Source organism: Protopterus annectens, chromosome 13.part0 (assembly GCF_019279795.1).
Source record: "Protopterus annectens isolate FY-2018-M chromosome 13.part0, PAN1.0, whole genome shotgun sequence".
In the NCBI taxonomy this organism is placed as follows: Eukaryota; Metazoa; Chordata; order Ceratodontiformes; family Protopteridae; genus Protopterus; species Protopterus annectens.
The window spans coordinates 264,748,500-264,768,933 of NC_056747.1; the positions used below are offsets into that span (position 1 = coordinate 264,748,500).

General features: G+C 44.1%; 1 protein-coding gene across 1 annotated transcript in view; it reads right to left on the reverse strand.

Moving 5' to 3' along the window:
• Positions 1-20,434, reverse strand: part of RANBP3 (RAN binding protein 3) — a 2,163,070-nt gene that overhangs the window by 1,526,728 nt on the left and 615,908 nt on the right. The window contains exon 8 of the mRNA XM_044054814.1: positions 3,288-3,422. Coding sequence (XP_043910749.1) covers positions 3,288-3,422 — 135 coding nt within the window. The remainder of the gene's footprint in view (positions 1-3,287; positions 3,423-20,434) is intronic.

Consider the following 20,434-nt stretch of genomic DNA (forward strand, 5'->3'; position numbering starts at 1 on the left):
AAACTTTTCCTCATCAGATGAAAGCCTATATGCTGAAATATTCATAACTAATGATCTACTACTTTCCCCCACATTTTCTTTAACGTTTGATTGGAGTTGTATTCTCCAGAATGCTTGCGTTTCTGCCGACCTTGGCTCATTGACCGAGTCTGTCTCCCCTCCCTTATCTGCCCGCATAGGTAAGGGAAAAGAAATACCTTCACCTACGTTGGACCAGAATTTGATAATAATGTTTGTCAGTCTGAATAAACTACTTAGCGAAAGCACTTACTGTCTTTTTTACAATAAATATTTTATGAATTTCTACGTCCTGGTGACACTTGGCTGCTTCATTGTTATTACTTCTCTTTACATAGTTATGGGATAGATGAAGAGGGGAAGGAAGACGGTGAGTGAAGATGAGGAGGGGATCGCTGAGCAAGTCAGGAAGAGTACCATTATCAGAGAAGTAATGGGGATGAGAAACTAAGATCCAATCTAGGGTGCTACCACTGGAGGAATTTTTGGAGGGTCTGGTTGTGGAGTTAAGTTGAGAAAAGTTAGAGGTTAATGTTTAGGGGGTTTGTGGGAGACTTAATGGAGGTCCAATTGATATTTGTGTCTCCAAGTATAATAGTTTCATTACTAATGTTGCTTGACAGCCATGAGAGGATGCCCTCTAGTATAGGGATATTATCACCCGGGGGAATATAAAGTACAGCTATGCATATGTGTTTATGTACGTTTATTTGAAGTGCAGCCACAGTAAGTTCTGGATTAGAAAATTGGGGAATAGGTTTATCATAGGGAGTAACTACTAAGGAGGATAAGTACATAACAGCTACTGCTCCACCTTTTTATGGGTTCTGTCTTTTCTAATGATTGAATATGCGGGCGGTGCTATTTCACTCTACCTTTAAAGGGTCACAAGAAGCCTCCACCCCAAGTATGAGGCATCTGTGAACAGCTGCCAAAAAGGAAATGGAGCCTGAAAGAGTAGCCCCAGATAGAAAGACCTGCCAAGTTCACCACTGAAGCTCAAGTTTCAGACAAGGGAATAAAGGAAAAGGGAAGTCCAGGATGAAGAAGCCCCACTGATCGGAGGTACCACTGCAGCTTCCTCATATGGAGCTTGGAGACAGGAAGCACGGGAATAGCGCAGGCTATAAACCCCAGAACCTGGAAATCTCATGGCCATGAGAGGACAGAGGAAAGACCGGAAACAGGTTGTCAGAGAGCAGGAAGAAAAGCCAACATGGGAATAGCCTGAAGCCTGCACCTGAGAAAAACATGATCCTGGGAGGGTGTCAGAACAGATTTCTAGAAATTTAATGCGAACCCTAGACTTTTTAAAGACAAGGGGTAAAGGGAAGATCCTGCAACACACTGCTGGGAGAAGGAGCCTGAATGAGGTCGTTCAGATAAAGGAAAATCTGTACCACTGAAGCCTGCAAAAAGCAATGGAAGGATTGGTGACTACCCCTGGGCCAGCAGAAAATCTAGATGGCAAAGCAGAGAACTGAAAATGAAAGGAAGAAATACAGAAACAATTTCCTGAACAGAGAGTGAATGGGGATGTGAAAGTATGCATCATTGAGGTTTAGAGAAACCAAGAAGTCCTGGAGAAGAGGAGGAAACGAGATCTGAAGAGAGCATTTAGAAAGAAGGTACCTTGAGAAAAAAGTGTTGAGTAGAGAAAGATCCAGAACTGGTCTCCACACACATCTTCTGAAGAGCCAAAAACATTCAGCAGTAAAACCCCTTTCCCACTTTGGGGGGGGGTGGTGGTGGTGTAACAGACTGAATGGTATCCTTTACCAAAATGGACTGCAGACTTTTGGGAAAAGATGAAGCAGTTCTTGTAGAGGTTATGGAATGTCTGAAAGTGCGGCATTTCCAAGCTATGAAATACCCCTGATGAATGACAAGACAGCACCCTGGAGTCTGAGGTGATCTGATGCCAATTTGGAAGAGACAAGAAAAATTCGGAGAGACAATGGGACCTGGCCGAGGGGAAGAGGCCAAATGTCAAATGGAGACAGGCCTATCCAGAAAAGCAGGTTTCAGGGATGGAATATGAGTCGATTCAGCAGAGAACACACACAGAACCTTTACCTTTATAAGGTAGGTGAGTCTACCTATAGACAAAGGGGTACTTAGAAGGGTAATTCCTCTGGAATTTGGTGACAAGGGAGACAAAAATGTTTGAGTTCCTTACTTTCATCCTAGATGGACTTAAATAGGTCAGCACAGCTTCTGAAAAACATTTTTTGTTATCCAGAGAAGCATCCAAAAATGTGGCTTTAATATAATCAGGTAAAGCCTGAAGATGTAGCAATTAACACCTTATCAGAAGCAAAAGCAGCAGCCCTGGAAGAGGCATCAGCTGCATTTGATGGACTGATGGACAAACTGGGAAGCAGACGCACGCAAGGAAACAACTGTAGCCTTCCCATCAGAATGAAGGTGTCAAACACCATCTTGGCTACCTGAGAAAGAGCAACATACCTGATCACATGAATTTGGTAATCAATAGCCCTAAAAGACAAAGGGACACCAATATATACTTTTTTACCCAGCTGTTCCACAGCTCAACTGCCCTTATCCGAAGGAAGAAGCTTAACAGATGGCAAAAGCATGGAAGGCTCATCAGTGGAAACTAAAACCACTGAAGGATCAGCAGAAGAGCACTTGTACAAATATTTGATCCTCATGCACCTTGTAGAGCCTATCAGGTTTCTTAGGAACTGGGGACTGAGAATCAAGAGCTACAGAAGCAGTTGAAAAGGTGTCCAAAAGGTCTGCCAAAACAGGATGAACAAAAGGCTTAGGAGACTCATTTGTAAAAAGCTCATAATACCTCTGCTGAACATCAGAAACCTAGATGAAATCCCATTTTAGTACTCCATCATATAAGCAATAGCATCACCAAAGGATCTTTCCCAGGGGGAATCTGGGCAAAAAAAATCTTCTTTCTCTGAACCACAATCTAAAGTAGTTATCTGTCAGGAATAAGCAAGGGATTCCTCCCCAGAATCCTAGTCCTCATTTGACTCCCCTTGAGAATTCTTCAAGGCCATCAAAGCACTTAACAGACTGAGTAACATTCTGCCATTCGTGTTGAGGATCTTTAGCAACAGTGGTAACACGTTTACTTTTCTGCTTTTTCTTGAGTGGGACGTCAGCCCTAACAGCTTTCAGTGGTTCAAATCATTGGTGGGATTTGGTAATTGCAGTACAGATATCTTCCGTCACCATAATCTGTTTATGAGGGACCAAGGGGAATTCCTCAATCAGCCGAGGATTACCTTTAATGTCCATAACATCTGTTGAAAAACCCTCAGATGACGTGCCAGAAGTCAGATCTATGACAACGTCAAATGGGGTTGCAGCAGAGGAATCTGAAGGAAGCAGTGGATGGTCTTCACTGCTTTCACTAGTTTCTAAAAAGACACCCGGGAAAGGCTGAACAGCAAGCAGATCAGCCAATCTTCTTGGCAGACAGCTGACCCTTGGGAAGATACGATTCTGCCGCAGCACCCAGAGCCAACAATTTAAGTAGCTGGTTCTCAAGGTATAAGGATATGGAAGATAAGTGACTACTGTAGGGTCTTCATGACAAATGCTTTACAGACAGAGCACTGCATATGGTATTAGGAAGTGCCTAAGCAAAAGTAACATGGTAATGAAGGTCTTTATGGGAAATCTGCCTCAAACTGACATTTTCCTTTTTTGGATGATATGAACACAAGTACACACAAAAAAAAAAAGTACAGATGAAACCCCAACGGGGCACTTATCTGAAGATGACGTTAACCAACACAGAAGGGTATTCAGATTGATGTTTGATAATGGAGTTGACTGGCAGCAAAAAAGTTGTGTGCGTCTGTGTACATGTTACCTTTATGCCCTACACCTTACGTGGACAGCATGTGTGTGATGTAAAGCATCTGTAAGATCTAAATGCTTTTGTATACTGGCCAGGCATTGGCTATCCTTGGTAGGAGATCCCTTCTGTAAAGGATACTGCAACAGTGATATGGGAGGACATCCACTGTTGCCTAGTCCAGAAGGGAGTCACTAAAATTTTTGGGGAGTCCTTCTGAATCTTCACAATGACACTAATATTAGTGGAAAGGGAGGAAAATCATACAGGAACATTCTTGCACAAGAACAAGAAAATGCATCTGTATTATAGGCCTCCTTGCATGGTGTCCTGCACAGACTTTTGCCAAATGGCTGTTCTAAGAAGTGGCAAATACAGCCGAGGTGCCTTTGCACAGTTGGAACAATTCCTGGAAGACCCTCTGATTCAGTTTCCATTCCCGAGGCTCTGTCTTGACCCTGCTCAGGTCATCTGCCACAAAGTTTTTCTCTGACAATATGTTAAATGCCCGCAGAGTGACACTGTGCTGAAAAGCTACATCACAGGCTACAATGGATAGTCTGCACAGTGGGTAAGATCTGCCCCCCCCCCCATTTTGCATACATACCACATAACTGTGGTGTTGTCTAAACAGTTGTACAGGGACAAAGATGACTTGAGAACATTTCCAAGACATATGTGCATTCTGGTCAGTCATTTCAGTTCTACAGACTCTGTACTTTTATTCCTATAGACAACACACTTCAAGTGAAGTCTGAGGTGTCTATTACGACAAACTATGCTCAAAATCCTGTCTCCCAGCTCAAAAGAATAATTTCCTTGGTTACAGCCATTTGCTCCCCCAGCATTTGACAGAGTAATATGTACGGAATTACTAAAATCTATAATCCGGAAAATGAAGAAAGGCACCAAAACTCCACTAGAAAAGTGCCTTAGGAACGGAGAACCACGAGATGTGATTAATAAAAGCTGTTTATTGCACAATCCACAAACTGAACTCACTACACAAGAACTATACACATCAACGCACTTGTAAAATCAGAGTTTTCGTCTCTCCCTTAAAGACTTCAGAGGACCACATTAATCATGTTTACCATTTATATACCATCATTAATAAAATGTTATCTTTTTTGTTTTGGAACAGGTGAAAAAGGAAATTAGAGGTGGACTATGGGAGGAGAAAATTGAGTTCAGGGACATCTGGTGGCAAGTCACCTTAGAAGCATCAAATCCCCCTGGTCTAAATGATTATATATCCTTAATTCCTTTATTAAAATTGAGATCTGCTAAGTTATAAGCTGTGCTTGAAATGTAATTTCCACTAAGACCACTAGAGGGTATAATTCTTGTTTAAGGCGTTAAGTAAAAAAACATTTTTAAGAGTTTTAACGAAAATTATGATTGGATTTTACCTTGGATGTGATTTTAGTAATGTAAGTTACGATATCTAGGTTTTAGAATTATGTTAACAAATTAATTAGTAATTTAACAGACAGCAATATATAATTCATGACAAGCTCGACAAGCCACATTGCTTCGCTAGGGACGGCTTGCACCTATCACCCCTGGGCTTTCGAATACTGGCTAAGGCTCTTGCCATCCCCATAGTGCCTTTTTTAGGCAAGGCTCAAAAGACAAACCCACCTCCATAGACAACAGAAGGAAAAAGAAACTAAGGGTAATGCTGCTCAACGCCAGAAGTCTAAACCTCAAGATGCATGCACTCGAGGCTCTCCTCAGTACGGAGGATATCGATATCAGTGCAGTAACAGAAACCTGGTTCAAGGCTACCGAGAGCACCCCAGCACTACCAGGTTATACCTCATACCATGCTTTTCAGCCCCAAAACTCGGACTGAACCACAAAAGGATGGGGGAGTATCCATATTCAAAAATACCCACACCTCCAGGTTAGTGGCACTGCACGAAGCATCCATGTGCAACTAACAGTGGGCCAAACTGCCTTTCCAGTTTGTAGCCTGCTACAGACCACCCTCCCAAACGAAGGAACCACACTTGGCTTTCCTGAGAACACTGGAGAATATGAAGGTCTCTCCAAACACCATTATATTGGGTGACTTCAACTACCCAGACAGACTGGGAGCACTTCTCAAGCCCCAACACCCTCGCCCAACGGTTCCTCGAATTTATACACTCAAATGCTATGGAACAACTGGTCACCACTCCGACAAGAGGGGAAAACATATTAGACCTGATCACCACCAACATGGGGACTCATGTTCCATACCAGAGGTATACCCCTCATTGGTAAGATCTGACCATAAATGAATCTCACTGGACATACATATCCCGTCCACACCCCTAGCCAAGGAAACCACAGTGAAGAACTTCTCAAAAGCAAACTTCATAGTTCTCAAAACTGAGGTGGAATCCTTCAAAGCCCCCGGGCCAGTGGAAACTACGGCCCAAACCGCAGAATCATTTACAAACGCATTCTATGGACACCTACAGGAATGCATGGATCGTGCTATCCCAAATAAAACCAATACTCACTCCTCCAAAGGCAGGAGACCTGTCTGGTGGACCCCAGCCATAAATAAGCTATACAACAGAAGGAGGAAGCTACTACATGATAGAGCAAAATCCCAAAAAGGGAAGGCATCTCTGATCAGTACTAGCAAGAAACTACAATCCCTCATAAAATCATCTAAGGCCAGCTTCGAAAGAAAAATTGCACAAGACGCTAAAAATAATCACAAGGCCTTCTTTAATTATGCCAGAAACCTGGGTGGCAACTCCCAGATATGCTCTGAGTTAGTGCAAAAAATACACTGAACCCACAGACATTGCCAACATCCTGGCAGACAGTTTCAGTGCAAACTAACCCCCCCCAAGAGCAAATGTCTATCCCAACAGAGTGTAGCCTCCCTGACATCACAGATGCACAGGTGAGAGCTGCCCTCTCCAAAGCAAAAAACACAGCATCAATGGGACCGGACGGTGTCCCGGGCTGCGTCTTACACGAGCTCCAAGAAGAACTGAACCCTCACAAAGTCACTGTTCAATCTCAGCCTTACTACAGGATACGTACCCAAGGAATGGCATACAGCAACAGTGGTCCCACTCCACAAAGGTGGTGCCACAATGGACCCCGGAAACTATCGCCCTATAAGCCTGACTAGCCTGGACTGCAAAGCTATGGAGCGTATCATCAATGAACTCAAACAAAGACATTGGGAACCTCCAAACACAGAATCCTACCCAATTCGGCTTTAAGGGCAGATCTTGCCTCTTGAACCTGGTCGACTTCTTTGAAACAGTCACCAAGGCCATAGATGAAGGGAAGGTAGTCCACACAGCCTACCTGGACCTCGCAAATGCCCTCGACACAATACCCCACTCGGGCATCATAAATAAGCTCACCAGCTTAAATATCAACCCCTATGTCACAAGATGGGTTGCAAACTGGCTCAGGGATAGAACCCACATGGTCAGAATTGCAGGTGCCATGTCAGACTCTAAACCAGTTACAAGTGGTGTCCCACAAGGCTCAGTCCTGGGACCTCTCTTGCTTGGTATATATTTCTCTGAGGTACAGGCTAACATGGGAGGACTATGGCTGACCAAGTTCGCAGATGACTGCAAACTGGGTGCCATAATTGACTCGCCGACTGACACGAGCATCCTCCAAAAGGGTCTCAGAGATAACTGGTGCCAGAGCCATGGCCTAAAGCTAAATGCCAAAAAGTGCACAGTCATCCCCTTTGGGAAAAACAAAGTGCCCACAAATTACCACATAGGTGGTACTCCATTAAGTACAGAAGTAGTAATTAGGGATTTGGGGACCCAAGTAGATAGCAATCTCTCCTTTGACAATCACATTGCCAAAGTGGTTAGAAAGACCTTCTATACAGCCCACCTTACCACGAAAGGGTTCACATCTAGGTCAAGAGAGGTCATTGTGCCCCTCTACTCATCACGCCCATAATTGAATACAATGCCCCATTTGGGATGTACCTTATCCGACACCTGCAGCAACTGGAAAGACCCCAAAAGTACCTCACCAAGAGGATCAACCCTACGCAGTTAGGCTAAAGAAACTCCAGCTCTACTCGGTTGCTTACCGCCTACTCAGAGGCGATCTGTGCCTGGCGTATAAAGCCATGTCCAAACCAGAATTAATGGACATGCTCCACCTCAGGAAATCCAAATCCCTTAGAGCTACACGCTCCAGGGACTTAAAACCTCAGTACAGAAATAAATAGGACATGCTGGTGGGACAGACTCATATCCCAGAGGCTCCCCTCACTCTGGAACAAAATCCCAATCCATGTTGGGCAGAGCCCCTCAATGACCCTCTTCAAGAGAAATCTTGATGAGTGGATGGGAGATCGTAGGTTTACCCCTGGGATCTCTTCTGTGCCCCTACTAGACAGAGGCACAGTAAACTAACCTTAAAAGGGCTATCTTCTGTGACCTACTATACAGAGGCAAAGTCAACTAATCTAAAAGGGTGGCGAAAGCCAAACACACTCTGGCTAGGCTTATAAATGCCCTAAGGCAGATAGCCTAGTATCAACCTATGAACCTATGTAATTTTAAACTTTTAACATGCTGTTCACTGGAAAATGAATGGGAGGGATTGGTTCAACAAGTATTCAATCATGCTTCAACTTGGCTTGATTTTTTTTTTTTTTTTTTTTTTTTTTTTTTATTAATGATGGTATATGGTGCTGCGGTAGCATTGTCGCCTCACAGTAAGACGTTGTCCCGTTCGATTCTCAGCTAGAGAGTCTTGTGTGGAGACATGAGTGAATGGGCGTACCTTCGTTGAAGGTTGTGCATCAGGGCCGGCAACTCGGCACGTAAAAATCTACTGCCGATCATTAGCGGACCGGAGGTCCGCTGTGGCAACCCCTAACCGGGAAAAGCCAAGAGACACAATGATGGTATATAAATGGTAAATATGATTAATGTGGTCATCTGATGAAGTCTTTATGGGAAAGATGAAAACGCTGATTTTACAAGTGCATTTATGTGTATAGTTCTTGTGTAGTGAGTTTAGTTCGTGGATTGTGCAACAGCTTTTATTAATCACATCTCATGGTTCTCCATTCCTAAGGCACTTTTCTAGTGTAATTACTAAAATCTGCCAACTCATACTCCCAAAACATATGTTCCCAACTACCTATTTCTTCCCCATCAAATCTGCAACATCTACTGGAGGAAAGTTTTTTGAAGTCTACCTGGGGTATAAAATACTTATGCAAACACTTCTAGCAAAACTCCTAAACCTTCTGGACTTTGTTGCATACTTGACAGTTATACATATATCCCTCCCATTGTTCCTTGTAAATTGCTATTCCAGTCTCCCTTCCCACTCTGTTCTAGCCTCCTCTGATTCATTCTTGCAGTTATTGTGCAATATTTTACACGCCCTAATAATTACTTTAACAGCAGCTTCTGTTTAACATTCAACTAAAAATTCTACCAGAGTAGGTCTTTCACTTGGGAATCCCTTATCACTTTCTCTTTGAAGGCAGTCTCTAGCCTGCCATTCAAATGTCTTCTTGACCAAGTCTGATTTGGGTTTAGAATTTAAAAACTTAGAAGACTGAGTCATTCAGCCTATTATCTTATTAGCCTGTTGGTCAATTAGTCTAACAGATTTTTTGAGAGGTAGCAGGTTGGCTGACATGGAAATTGTAGGCTAAGACAAATACATCCTCCAAAGTGGACAGAAAAGGAGTAAAAGGTTCTGAAATTTCTAGGTATAACAAATCATACATCCTGAGGGACTAAAACATTATGGTTTTCCCATGGAAACAATGGATTCATACTAGAAATAGTTTTGGAGGAGGAATCCTTCAAAAGCACTGGCCAAAGTCACACTCAGAATCAGATGTGGAGACAACACAAGAGCCTTCAGAATCATCTTTATATTCAAACTCTTGAATCTTCAGAAAATGACGATTCCCTTTTTCATTTAAGATACAGTCTTACAGGAGGAGTCAAGAGCCTGCACTAAACCCTGAACTACGCCCATTAAGTTATTCTTGTCCAAAGTAAATGGTACAGAAGAAATGTTTGCTTCTTTCTGAGCAAAAACTGCCACAGGAAAGAGCACAGCTTTCTAGCTAGGCAGAGTGGCATTCCCTACCCATTCTCCTAGGACAGACAAGAATGGCTCTGCCCTGTCAACCAAAGGCTTCAAGTTACCAGAGAGGACTTGTCTAAACCCCTGTCTGTCATGGCTGACTACAACATGGGATCCAAGGAAAAAGGTGCGTTTCAAGGAACCAGATTTGGCCACACCACAGTCAGAGTCGCCCACTGCTCTGGCAGCAAAAGCGGTTTGACAATTTTCTTCTTTTTGTGATTCAAAGGAAGAATTAAAAGTTATTTACTCGCCATAATTAGGCATCTGTGTTGTCCATTTTCATTCTTCCTCAGCCCATGGATTCAGATCTGATCCTCAGAGCTGACTCAGATGCATACTCCAGTTTATAGCGCCAACTCTCGAGTTCATCCCACTACCCAAAATGCCTTAGCCAATCCCCATTACCTCTGATTGAATTTGTTGTTGTTAGGACCATATACCCAGACAGAGAAAAGAATAGCTGGCAGAGAAAGGAAGGGCTCAAACCCAGAACTGCAGGTTTCAAAACACAGTCCCAACAGGTCTCTACAGAAAAGTGAAGGATGGGGGGGTGGTGCTGGGAGAGAAGTTGAGGAAGAATGAAAATGGACAACACAGATGCCTAGGTACAATGAGTACATAACTTAAATCTGATGTCCTTTTCATTCTTCCTCAGCCCGTAGAGCATAGTCTTCATCTATGTTGATTTTGTGTGGCCCTTATTCCAGAGTACTGCCAAACCAAAGAGCAGCTCCGTTTTTAGTTACAATATCCAATTTGTAATGAGTAACAAAGGTATGAACACTGAACCATGTGGCTGCTGTGCAATCAATAGATGTTCTTGACCAGAAAGATGAAGCAGCCATGGATATGGTTGAATCAGCATTTGATAGTTTGCGTAAGGCCATGACTTGCTGCAAACAGATCCAAGAAATAGTCTAATCCATGTGGCTAAAGCAACTTTAGAAAATGGGAACCCCAGTCCTGCTTGTGAAAATCAAATAGTTGAACTGATTTGCTGATTTCTGTCCTGAGAAGATAAAGCTGTAATAAACAGTCTGTGCACATCAAGGAGATAAAGGCTGTACTCTCCTTTATTCAAAAAATTGAAATGACTGGTAAAAGAATAAATTGATATTTTCAGAAGCTACTTTTGTTCAAAAGGAAGAGTTTGCACACAAGGTAACCCTGTTTTTAAGGAAAATAATGCAAGACATCTTAGAGGAAACAGCCTGGAGTTCAGATATCCTCTTTGCAGAAGTAATGGCTACAAGACAACCTGTTTTCTAAGAAAAGAATTTTACATCAGTTTTAGCTGAAGGTGCAAAAGTTTTTTTTTTAGTTTAAACCCTTGAAGCACAACTGTCAGATCCCACGGAAGTGAGGGGGTCCCTTTATCAGTGGTCAGAGAAGAAAAATGCCTTTTAGAAATACCTTGCAAAACTTGGATATTTCTTGGTCTTCTGTGTGAAAATTAGATACAACTGCTAATTGTAGCTTAATGTTAGAAAAACTAGCTCCTTCTCTAAAAATAATTGCCAAAAATTCAAATACTGCAGAAATTGGAGCAGAGAAAGGGATCAATTTCATTTTTCAAGGCCCAAAGGGAGAATCATTTCCACTTCCTCATAAAGCTTCTTAGTAAAGTCTTTTTGCAAGGACACAATAATGGTATCTACAGGCGAAGAAAGCCTGGGCTGTCTAGACAAGAGGAGGGCAATGAAGATGATGGACATTTTCAGCCAGATTGCCCTCTGCAGGAATTTGGGAATCAAAGAAAGGGGGGTAAGCATAAAGAAGACTGGAGGGCCAGACTAAGGCATCTGTCGGCGACTCCCCCAGGTGGAGGGGGAAAGAGCAAAGTACCTGCTGCACTTGTTGTGGGGAAACAGGTCACAGCAAGGCTGTCCCCAAGAATGGAAAATCCTTTCTGCCACAGACTGAGACACAACTCATGAGACATCAGAAAGAATCTGCTTCATTTGTCCACTAACAACTTGGTTTTCCCCAGAATGTGCATTACAACTAGAAAGCAGTCAGAGGAAATCACCCATTCCCACATTCTCATGGCCTCTCTGCAGAAGGAATAAGCTCGGGTTCCTCCTTGTTTGTTGAAGTATCAGACCAGAGACATGTCAAGCTGAACTGCAATAGTGCCTAGAGGAAGAGCAACTTGAAATGCCTGCAATGCCAGGACTACTCATCTTTAGTACACTGATATGCACTTTGGTCACTTGAGGTACCACATACCTTGGACCGTCCTTCCAGGAAATGCCTCCCCCCACCCCAGTTGGGAGGCAGCCGTGGTCACTGTCACCACTGGAGGCAGTAAAACAAACAGCCTAGATGAATGTCATCTGACAGTCTACCAGTGAATGTGTCACCTGCAAACTGGAGTAAGTTTGACTGGAAAGGATAGGGGTTGACAAAGAACATACCACTGAACAGTTAGAGTGCACAGAAGGACACACATGAAGAATCATGCCAAGGGAAGTAGTACAATGGCTGCTGCCATGGATCCTAGTACTTGAATGACTGATCTGGCTGGAGGAGATGGATGGCAGATAATCAGATGAACCGGATTCCTGATGGTAGATATGCGATGAAGTGGTAGTGATGCTACTAGTGCTGTATCCAGAGGGTACCAATGAACTCCAGGCTCTGGACTGGTGTCAAGTTTGATTTGGCATAATTTACTGCTATCCCCAGTGACTGAAATCTGGAGCAAACATTTCCTGGACTACAGATGATGCTTGGAAGGGGCGGTAAGGAGCCAGTCATTCAGATATGGAAACACTCAATCCTTTGAGTCTCAGATGAGCAGTCATCACTGCTATGCATCTGGTAAACACCCTGGGGGCTGTGCCAAGTCCAAAGGGCAGGGCTCTGAATTGGTAGTGACTGGCTCCCAGCTAGAAGCATAAGCATCTTCGGAAGTACCTGTCTATTTTGATGTGATAGTATGCAACAGAAGATGTATCAAGTACATCCAATCGTTCTTGTGAAGTGGCAAGATGGACTATATTATGACCTTTTGAAACTTTGATTTCTTTGCATACTGATTCAATCTGCTCAGATCCAAAATTGGTCTGAGGTCCCATCTTCTTGGACACTCAAAAAAAAAAAAAAAAAGTGAGTAAGCTCCAAATCCTATTCAATCTGGTGGGACCTCTTGGATAATTTTTTTTCTAGTATTTTTTTTGAATTTCCAGTGGTGTGTCTTTCCTCTGACTGGGTGGAACGTCAGGAAGTTTCTTCCTTTTGCTCAAAGAAAGTTGGAAAAAATGGAATGAAATAATCTCTGGATATAATGCGACACCCAGGTATCTTCTGTTATGCTTGTCAAGGCTTTTGGGTGTAGGTATAATTGTTTCCCTGACTGCTGCCACAGTTGAACAGTTGGGCAGCGCTTCAGGAGTGCTGGAAGTCTCTCGCCATAAAGGAATCCCTGGTTCTGCAGGCTTCCTCTGTCTCAAGGGCAATGTCTCCCATTAGAACTTCCTCCTCGGGTTCTGGAGTTGTTGTCCCGGTGTGGATCTTGGAAAGGTCCCAGAGTTTTTCAGAACCATTTTCTTACCACCTCTCATACAGGGGAGAGAGAAAGAGAAAACAAGCTAGAAGAAGTACAGTTGTGTACACTTACCATAAATGTAGATGTTCGAGTGTATTCACTGTTGCAGTCATTACATTAGGGTAATCTGCTGGCAGGTTGCCCTCAGTCGTCCTGATTAAAGTCTTAGGTCCTGCGTCGGCTGTTGTCTCTTCTTCCATGACGGCAGGTCGTCAGGGGTATAAAACATGCAGCCGATGCCATTACATCAGTTTTTCTTGCCCCAGATGTCAGGTGCCCCCCAAATGGGGAGCAAAAAAATATACATATTATATATATATAAAAAAAAACACAAAACACATACCACCAAATACACCAAAAAGGCTTTTAAAGCATAGTAAAAGAAAGGACGGGTATAGTAAGAGAAAAACAGGGGGCTGGAGGGTGGGTAACCAGGACTGCAACAGTGAATACACTCGAACATCTACATTTATGGTAAGTGTACATAAAGTACAGTCTTGTACCTACCATAAATGTAGATGTCCGAACTGGATAGCATCTGCAGTCATAACAACTGGGTTGTCCTGTCGTCAGGGAGCCCTTCGGTCGGCCGGATTCCAAAGTCCGGGTCCGGCTTCGGCTGATGTCGCACTTCACCCGACGTCATCTCTGTTGGTCTTCGGGTATAAAGGCATCAGCCGACGCCATTTTCCTCAGTGTTTCTTGCCCCAGATGCCAGTTGCCCTCTTGGAAGGCTAAATTTTGGGTAAATGCCAATGTTTCCAAAAAGATAGAAGGCAAACACAAAAAATAAGCATGTATGTACATATATACAAACAAATACACCATAAGAGACTCCCCCCCCCCCGCCAGCTAGCTATTAGGAGGGTAAATACCCTAGGAGTACCACAGAGGGGAAGGAGGGAGGGTAATCCTGACTGCAGATGCTATCCAGTTCGGACATCTACATTTATGGTAGGTACAAAACTGTACTATGTCCTTCATGGATGCATCTGCAGTCATAACAACTGGGTAGAATACCATAGCCAACTAGGGGAGGAGGAAGAATAGATTATGGTGTGGATAGGATCCCTTGCAGTACTGCAGTGGCAAACCCTGCTCGGGATCTGGAATACAGAGGTAAATTATAATGCTTGGCAAATGTATGCACGGAGGTCCAAGTAGCCGCCTCAATAATGTCCTTGGTTGCCACTCCTCGTAAGAAGGCTGTGGTAGTGGCTGTTGCCCTGGTAGAATGAGGCCTTATGTTCTGTGGAATTGGTTTTCCATGAAAGGAGTAACAGAATCGTATGCAATTTCCTATCCATTTGGAGATTGTCTGTTTGGAAATCGCTTTTCCTTCCCTTCCTGTTGCATAGGCTACAAACAGCTGGTCAGTTTTTCTGTTACTTTTTGTTCTGTCCAGGTAGTAGCGTAGCTGTCTATGTACATCCAAGGTATGCAGCATTCTTTCCCCTCTGTTTTGTGGGTTTGGGAAGAAGGTAGGTAGGTGGATTGCCTGGTTTAAAGACACTCTGGATACCACCTTAGGCATAAATGTAGGATTAGTCCTCATGGACACTCTATCTTGGTGGAAGATTAGGAAGGGTTGTACTGCCATTAGGGCCTGAAGTTCAGAAACCCTTCTTGCTGAGGTTATTGCCAGTAGGAAAGCAGTTTTCCACAATAGATGCTGCAGGTCTGCTGTTGCTGCTGGTTCAAAAGGTGAGTGTCAACTTTTCCAGCACAAAGTTCAAATCCCAAGCTGGCAATGGTGGTTTCCTAGGAGGTTTTACATTCTTGATCCCTCTGAGGAACTGCCTGAGTAAAGGATGTGAAAAGACAGGTGGATCAAAGCTGTATTCTGCTGAAATAGCTGATGCATGTATCTTGATGGAGGAATAGGACAGGCCTGTATGTAGAAGCTCTGCCAAATACTCCAGAATGTTAGCAATGTCTATATTGGACACATCTTTTCCTCTTTCAGCACTCCAAATGACAAACCTTTTCCATTTTCCTGCATAGTTCCTTCTTGTTGAAGGTCTGCGGGCTTCAAGGATAATGTCTTTAACCCTTTGGGAAAGCTCTGGATTAGTTGCTGCTATGTGATGTTCCATGCAGTCAGTTGCAAAGTTTTTAGGTTTGGATGCATGATGCTGTAGTTGTTCTGGGTTAACATCAAAGGCATCAGGGGTATTGGCCATATTTTGTCCCGAGACATGCTCCTCAGCAATGGGTACCAGTGTTGTCTTGGCCAGTTCGGAGCTATCAGGGTTATCCTTGGACGTTCCTCCTTGATTTTTAGTAATACCTTGTGTATCAAGGGAAGAGGTGGGAATGCATATGCTATCAGACCTTTCCAGCTGAAGGAGAGCGAGTCCACTTTCCATGCAAGTGGGTGGAACGTCCTTGTGCAGAATTTTTTGAGCTGGTGATTGAGAGGGGAAGCGAATTGATCTATCTGTGGCATTCCCCATTTTTTTGAGATGGCCTTGAAGATGTCCGGGTGTAGCATCCATTCGTGAGCATCCGAGGTGGTTCTGCTTAACATGTCTGCTAGAGTATTCTCCTTTCCTGGTACGAACATTGCCTGTAACTGGATGTTGTAGCTGAGCGCCAGGTTCCAAAGGTCCAAAGTCATTCTGCATAGGGGGTATGAATGAGTGCCTCCCTGTTTGTTGATGTACCACATGACTGTGGTGTTGTCTGTCCTTATCAAATGTCCTGCTTTGAGGAATGGTCTGAATTTTTGGATTGCCAGCTTTACTGCCAGCATTTCTTTTAGGTTGATGTGCAAATGGAGCTGGTCCTGTGTCCACAATCCTTATGCATTTGTCCAGCATGTGAGCCCCCCATCCTAGGTCTGAGGCGTCTGTTGTGATGGTTTGGCTTGCTTGATAGTTGTGGAAAGGTAGGCCTGGATTTGACTGGCATGCTTGAGCCCACCATAGGAACTCCTGTTTTAGGCATGGGATTAGAGGAATTTCTGCTTCTAGGCTGTGCCTGTGTTGGGACCATAAATTCTTTAGGTACCACTGTAGTTTTCTCATATGTAGTCTGGCATGTGGAACCAAGATTATGCAGGATGCCATGAAGCCCAAGGCCTGTAGAACTTTTCTTGCTGTTAGCTTGTTCTGTTTTGTTAGTGCCAAGAAGTAAAGAGGGAGTTCTTTTTGTTTTTCTGCAGTTAGGAATGCCATTTGTTTTACTGTGTCCAATTCTGCGCCCAAGAATGTCCTTGTTTGGGATGGTATCAGCCTTGACTTTTGTAAATTGACTGTGTATCCCAGTGCTTGTAGCAAGTAAATGACCCTTTGTAAATCTGTTGTCAGCTTGCTTTCGTTGTACCCCTGTAGCAGACAGTCGTCCAGGTATGGATACATTTGGATTCCCTGTAGTCTGCAGTGAGCGATTACTGATGCCAGGCATTTTGTGAATACTCTGGGCGCAGTAGATAAGCCAAAGGGCAATGCTGAGAATTGATAGTGCTCTGATCCTGCAAGAAATCTGAGGTATCTTCTGCAAATTGGTCGTATGGGGACGTGCAGGTATGCCTCCTTGAGATCTAGAGTTACCAGCCAGCACTCCTTGCCCAGCATGGGAAGAAGTTGCTGGAGGGTCAGCATTTTGAATTTTGGGACAATGATGTATGTATTTAAGATGGACAGGTCGAGAATAGGTCTCCAGCTTTTTTCCTTTCTTGCAACTAGGAATAGTCTGGAGTAGAATCCTTTGCCTTGTTCTGTTATTGGCACTTTTTCCACAGCTCTCATCTTTGTTAGTTGCATTATCTGCTGTAGAGCTTCTGTTTTTTGATTTGGAGGCAGGTTTGGCATTCCTCTTTTGACTGGTAAGGTGTGGAAGTGGAACCGGTATCCTTGGTCTATGGTTTGCAGAATCCACTTGTCTTTTGTGATATAGTGCCAGTTTTTTGAAAATAAGGTTAATTTTCCGCCTAATGGTGCTGCTATTTGTTCCCTGGTAGGCGGAGTTAGAATCCAGTCACTGTGCTGCTGTAGTGGCAGTGGCTGTGTCTGTGCTTCTGTTATTACCTTGCCACTGTCGTCCTCTGTAGGCACCCCCTCTGGATTGATTTCTGCCTCTGGGTCGTCTATTCCTGCCCCTTTGGGATCTTGTGGAGTCAGGAAAGGACCAATTTTTGGCAGGCCAGTTCCTGCTAAACCTTGGGGGTTGGACCTGCAAGAAATCTTTAACTGTTTGTACAGATTTTGCCTTTTCTTCCATTTTCTTCATTACCTGCTGGGCAGGTGTACCAAACAAACTGGCCTTATCCATAGGTGCATCTAATAACTTAGCTTTAACATGATCCGGTAAGACCTGTTCCTTCAGCCATGCATGTCTTCTTATCACTGTGCCAGTCATGGCTGATCTAAATGAAGCCTCCAGTGCATCATAGCCACATTTTAAGGAATGGTTACTGACCTGTTGTATGTTATTTACCATTTCTAATATATATTTCTTATCTATAGAGTCATCAGAGGATAGCTTTTTAGTTAACTGATCAAGCATAAACTCTTGGTATTGTATCATGTGAAACTGACAATTTAAAGCTCTAGCTGAGAGAGTAGCAGAGGTGTAAACCTTTTGCCCCATCTGTCTAAAGACCTGGCTTCCCTTTGAGAAGGGATAGGGTTTTGCTGTGGTCGAGGCTGCTGCCTTAGGCCCCTGGGATATGGTTTCGGGGTCTGCAAGTGGGGCCTTGTATAAGTGGTGATGAGTGTCTGGAACCCTGTAAAATCTGTCTGGTTTGACAGGGGCTGGAGGCAAGGAATCTGGTGCAGTGCAGACATCATTAAATGCATCGTCCACAACAGAGAGGACAGGAGGTATAGCTAAAGGCCTGTGTTGTGGTAGGTGCAGAAAAGTCCTAAGTCTTTTTCTGGAATCTGAGAAATCCTGTTCCTGCCATTGGAATTGTTCTCGCATGGCATGTAAGGTTTCCCCAAAGGAGAATTCTTCTGGTGGAGAAGCAGCTGGAATGGATTCTTCAGCATCTGAGTCTTCATAATTTGAGAAATGAGCCTCTGGCTGGTCTGTAATATCAGTGTCCTCAGCGGAATCATCAGAGGACACAGGCTCGGGGGGCTCTGCTCTAGGTCTCTTTTCTGGGGGCTGAGAGGCCCTGTCTGGGTGAGATTGAGATCCCCTAATTAAGGATATTAAATCCTCTGCCAGAGTAAGCATTTGTGAACTAGAAGAGGGCCTAGTAGAGGGGGGCTTAACAGGCACTGACTTAGTAGATTTGGCTGCTTTAGCCCTGGCAAAGGCCTTAATAGACATGGCTGCAGGAGGCCTAGCAGCACCACGTGCTGGGGTAGAGACATCCAAAGGGATGGTGTCTGATAAGTCACTAGTAACCACTGTAGGTAAGATTTCTGAGTCCGTTTCAAGTAGGGTAGCAGGAGCCTCAGTAGTAGTCATTGATTCAGCTGTGCTTTGATCAGTTTTCTCGGTTTCGGCCAAAACCGAGACACTCGCGGTTGGCTTAACCATGGTTTCGGCCGAAACCGCGGACCGCGAGTGTCGGTCTTTTTCTTTGCGTTTTTTAACAATCTGGGTAGTCGGAGGATCCGACGGCATAATGTACGCAAAATCTGAGCCGAAAAACTGTTCCGCAAACTCCGACCGACGCCCAAGCGTTCGTCGGTTGAATGAGGCACAGGCTGAACAGGCTGCTACGTCGTGGTCTGGGCCTAAACAAGGCAAACAGTAAGAGTGGAAATCTTTCTGAGGTATTTGTTTCCCACAAGTTAAACAGTTATTGACTTTTTCTGACATCGGCTGAGGCAAGAAAGAGTCCCCAACGGGGTACTTAGCTTTTAGAAGTCTTCGAAGTAGTATTCGGAAGTAGTAATCTCTGGATCTGACCGATAGGGCACTTGCGAACAGCTTCTGCTTCGGGCGCCACGCGGCAAGAAAGACTGGGGAAAATGGCGTCGGCTGATGCCTTTATACCCGAAGACCAACAGAGATTACGTCGGGTGAAGTGCGACATCAGCCGAAGCCGGACCCGGACTTTGGAATCCGGCCGACCGAAGGGCTGCCTGACGACAGGACAACCCAGTTGTTATGACTGCAGATGCATCCATGAAGGACATCTGTACTATGTTCTTCGTGTTTCACTGCTGCAGTCATTACATTTGGGTAGAATCCCAAAGCTATGGTTAGGGGGATGGATTTATACAGCATTAGGAGCAGCTACAAGGCCCTACAAGACAGCAGTGGCAAAGCCAGCTCTGGATTTAGAGAAGAGGTAAAATGGGAATGTTTGGTGAACGTATGAACTGGGCTCCAGGTAGCAGCTTCTAGAATGCCTCTGGTAGGAACCCCTCTGAGAAAGGATGCAGAAGAAGATGCAGCCCTGGTGGAATGAGATCTGATCCCCTCGGGGATAGGTTTACCGTGTTGCATATAGCAGAAACGAATACAATGGCTTATCCATCAGGAAATAGTCTGCTTTGAAATAGCCTTTCCCTCTGCCCCTGCAGCAAATGCCACCAATAGTTCAGATTTTCTTAGAGATTTTGTCCTGTTTAAGTAGAATCTAAGTTGTTGGTGTACATCCAATGAATGCAGAATCCACTCATCCTTGTTCTGTGGACTGGGAAAGAAAGTTGGCAGATGAATGGACTTATCAAGAGCCACACTGGATACTACCTTAGGCATAAAGGGTGGATTGGTCCTGAGAGCCACTCTGTCCGGATTAAAAATATGAAAGGCTCGACTGCCGTAAGAGCCTGTAATTCTGAAATCCTTCTAGCTGAAGTGACTGCTAAAAGGAAAGCTGTTTTCCAAGAGAGAAATTTTAGGTATGCAGTAGCAGCTGGTTCAAAAGGAGATAGAGTGAGTTTTTCCAAAACAAAATTGAGGTCCCATGCAGGAGTTCGTGCTCTCCTGGG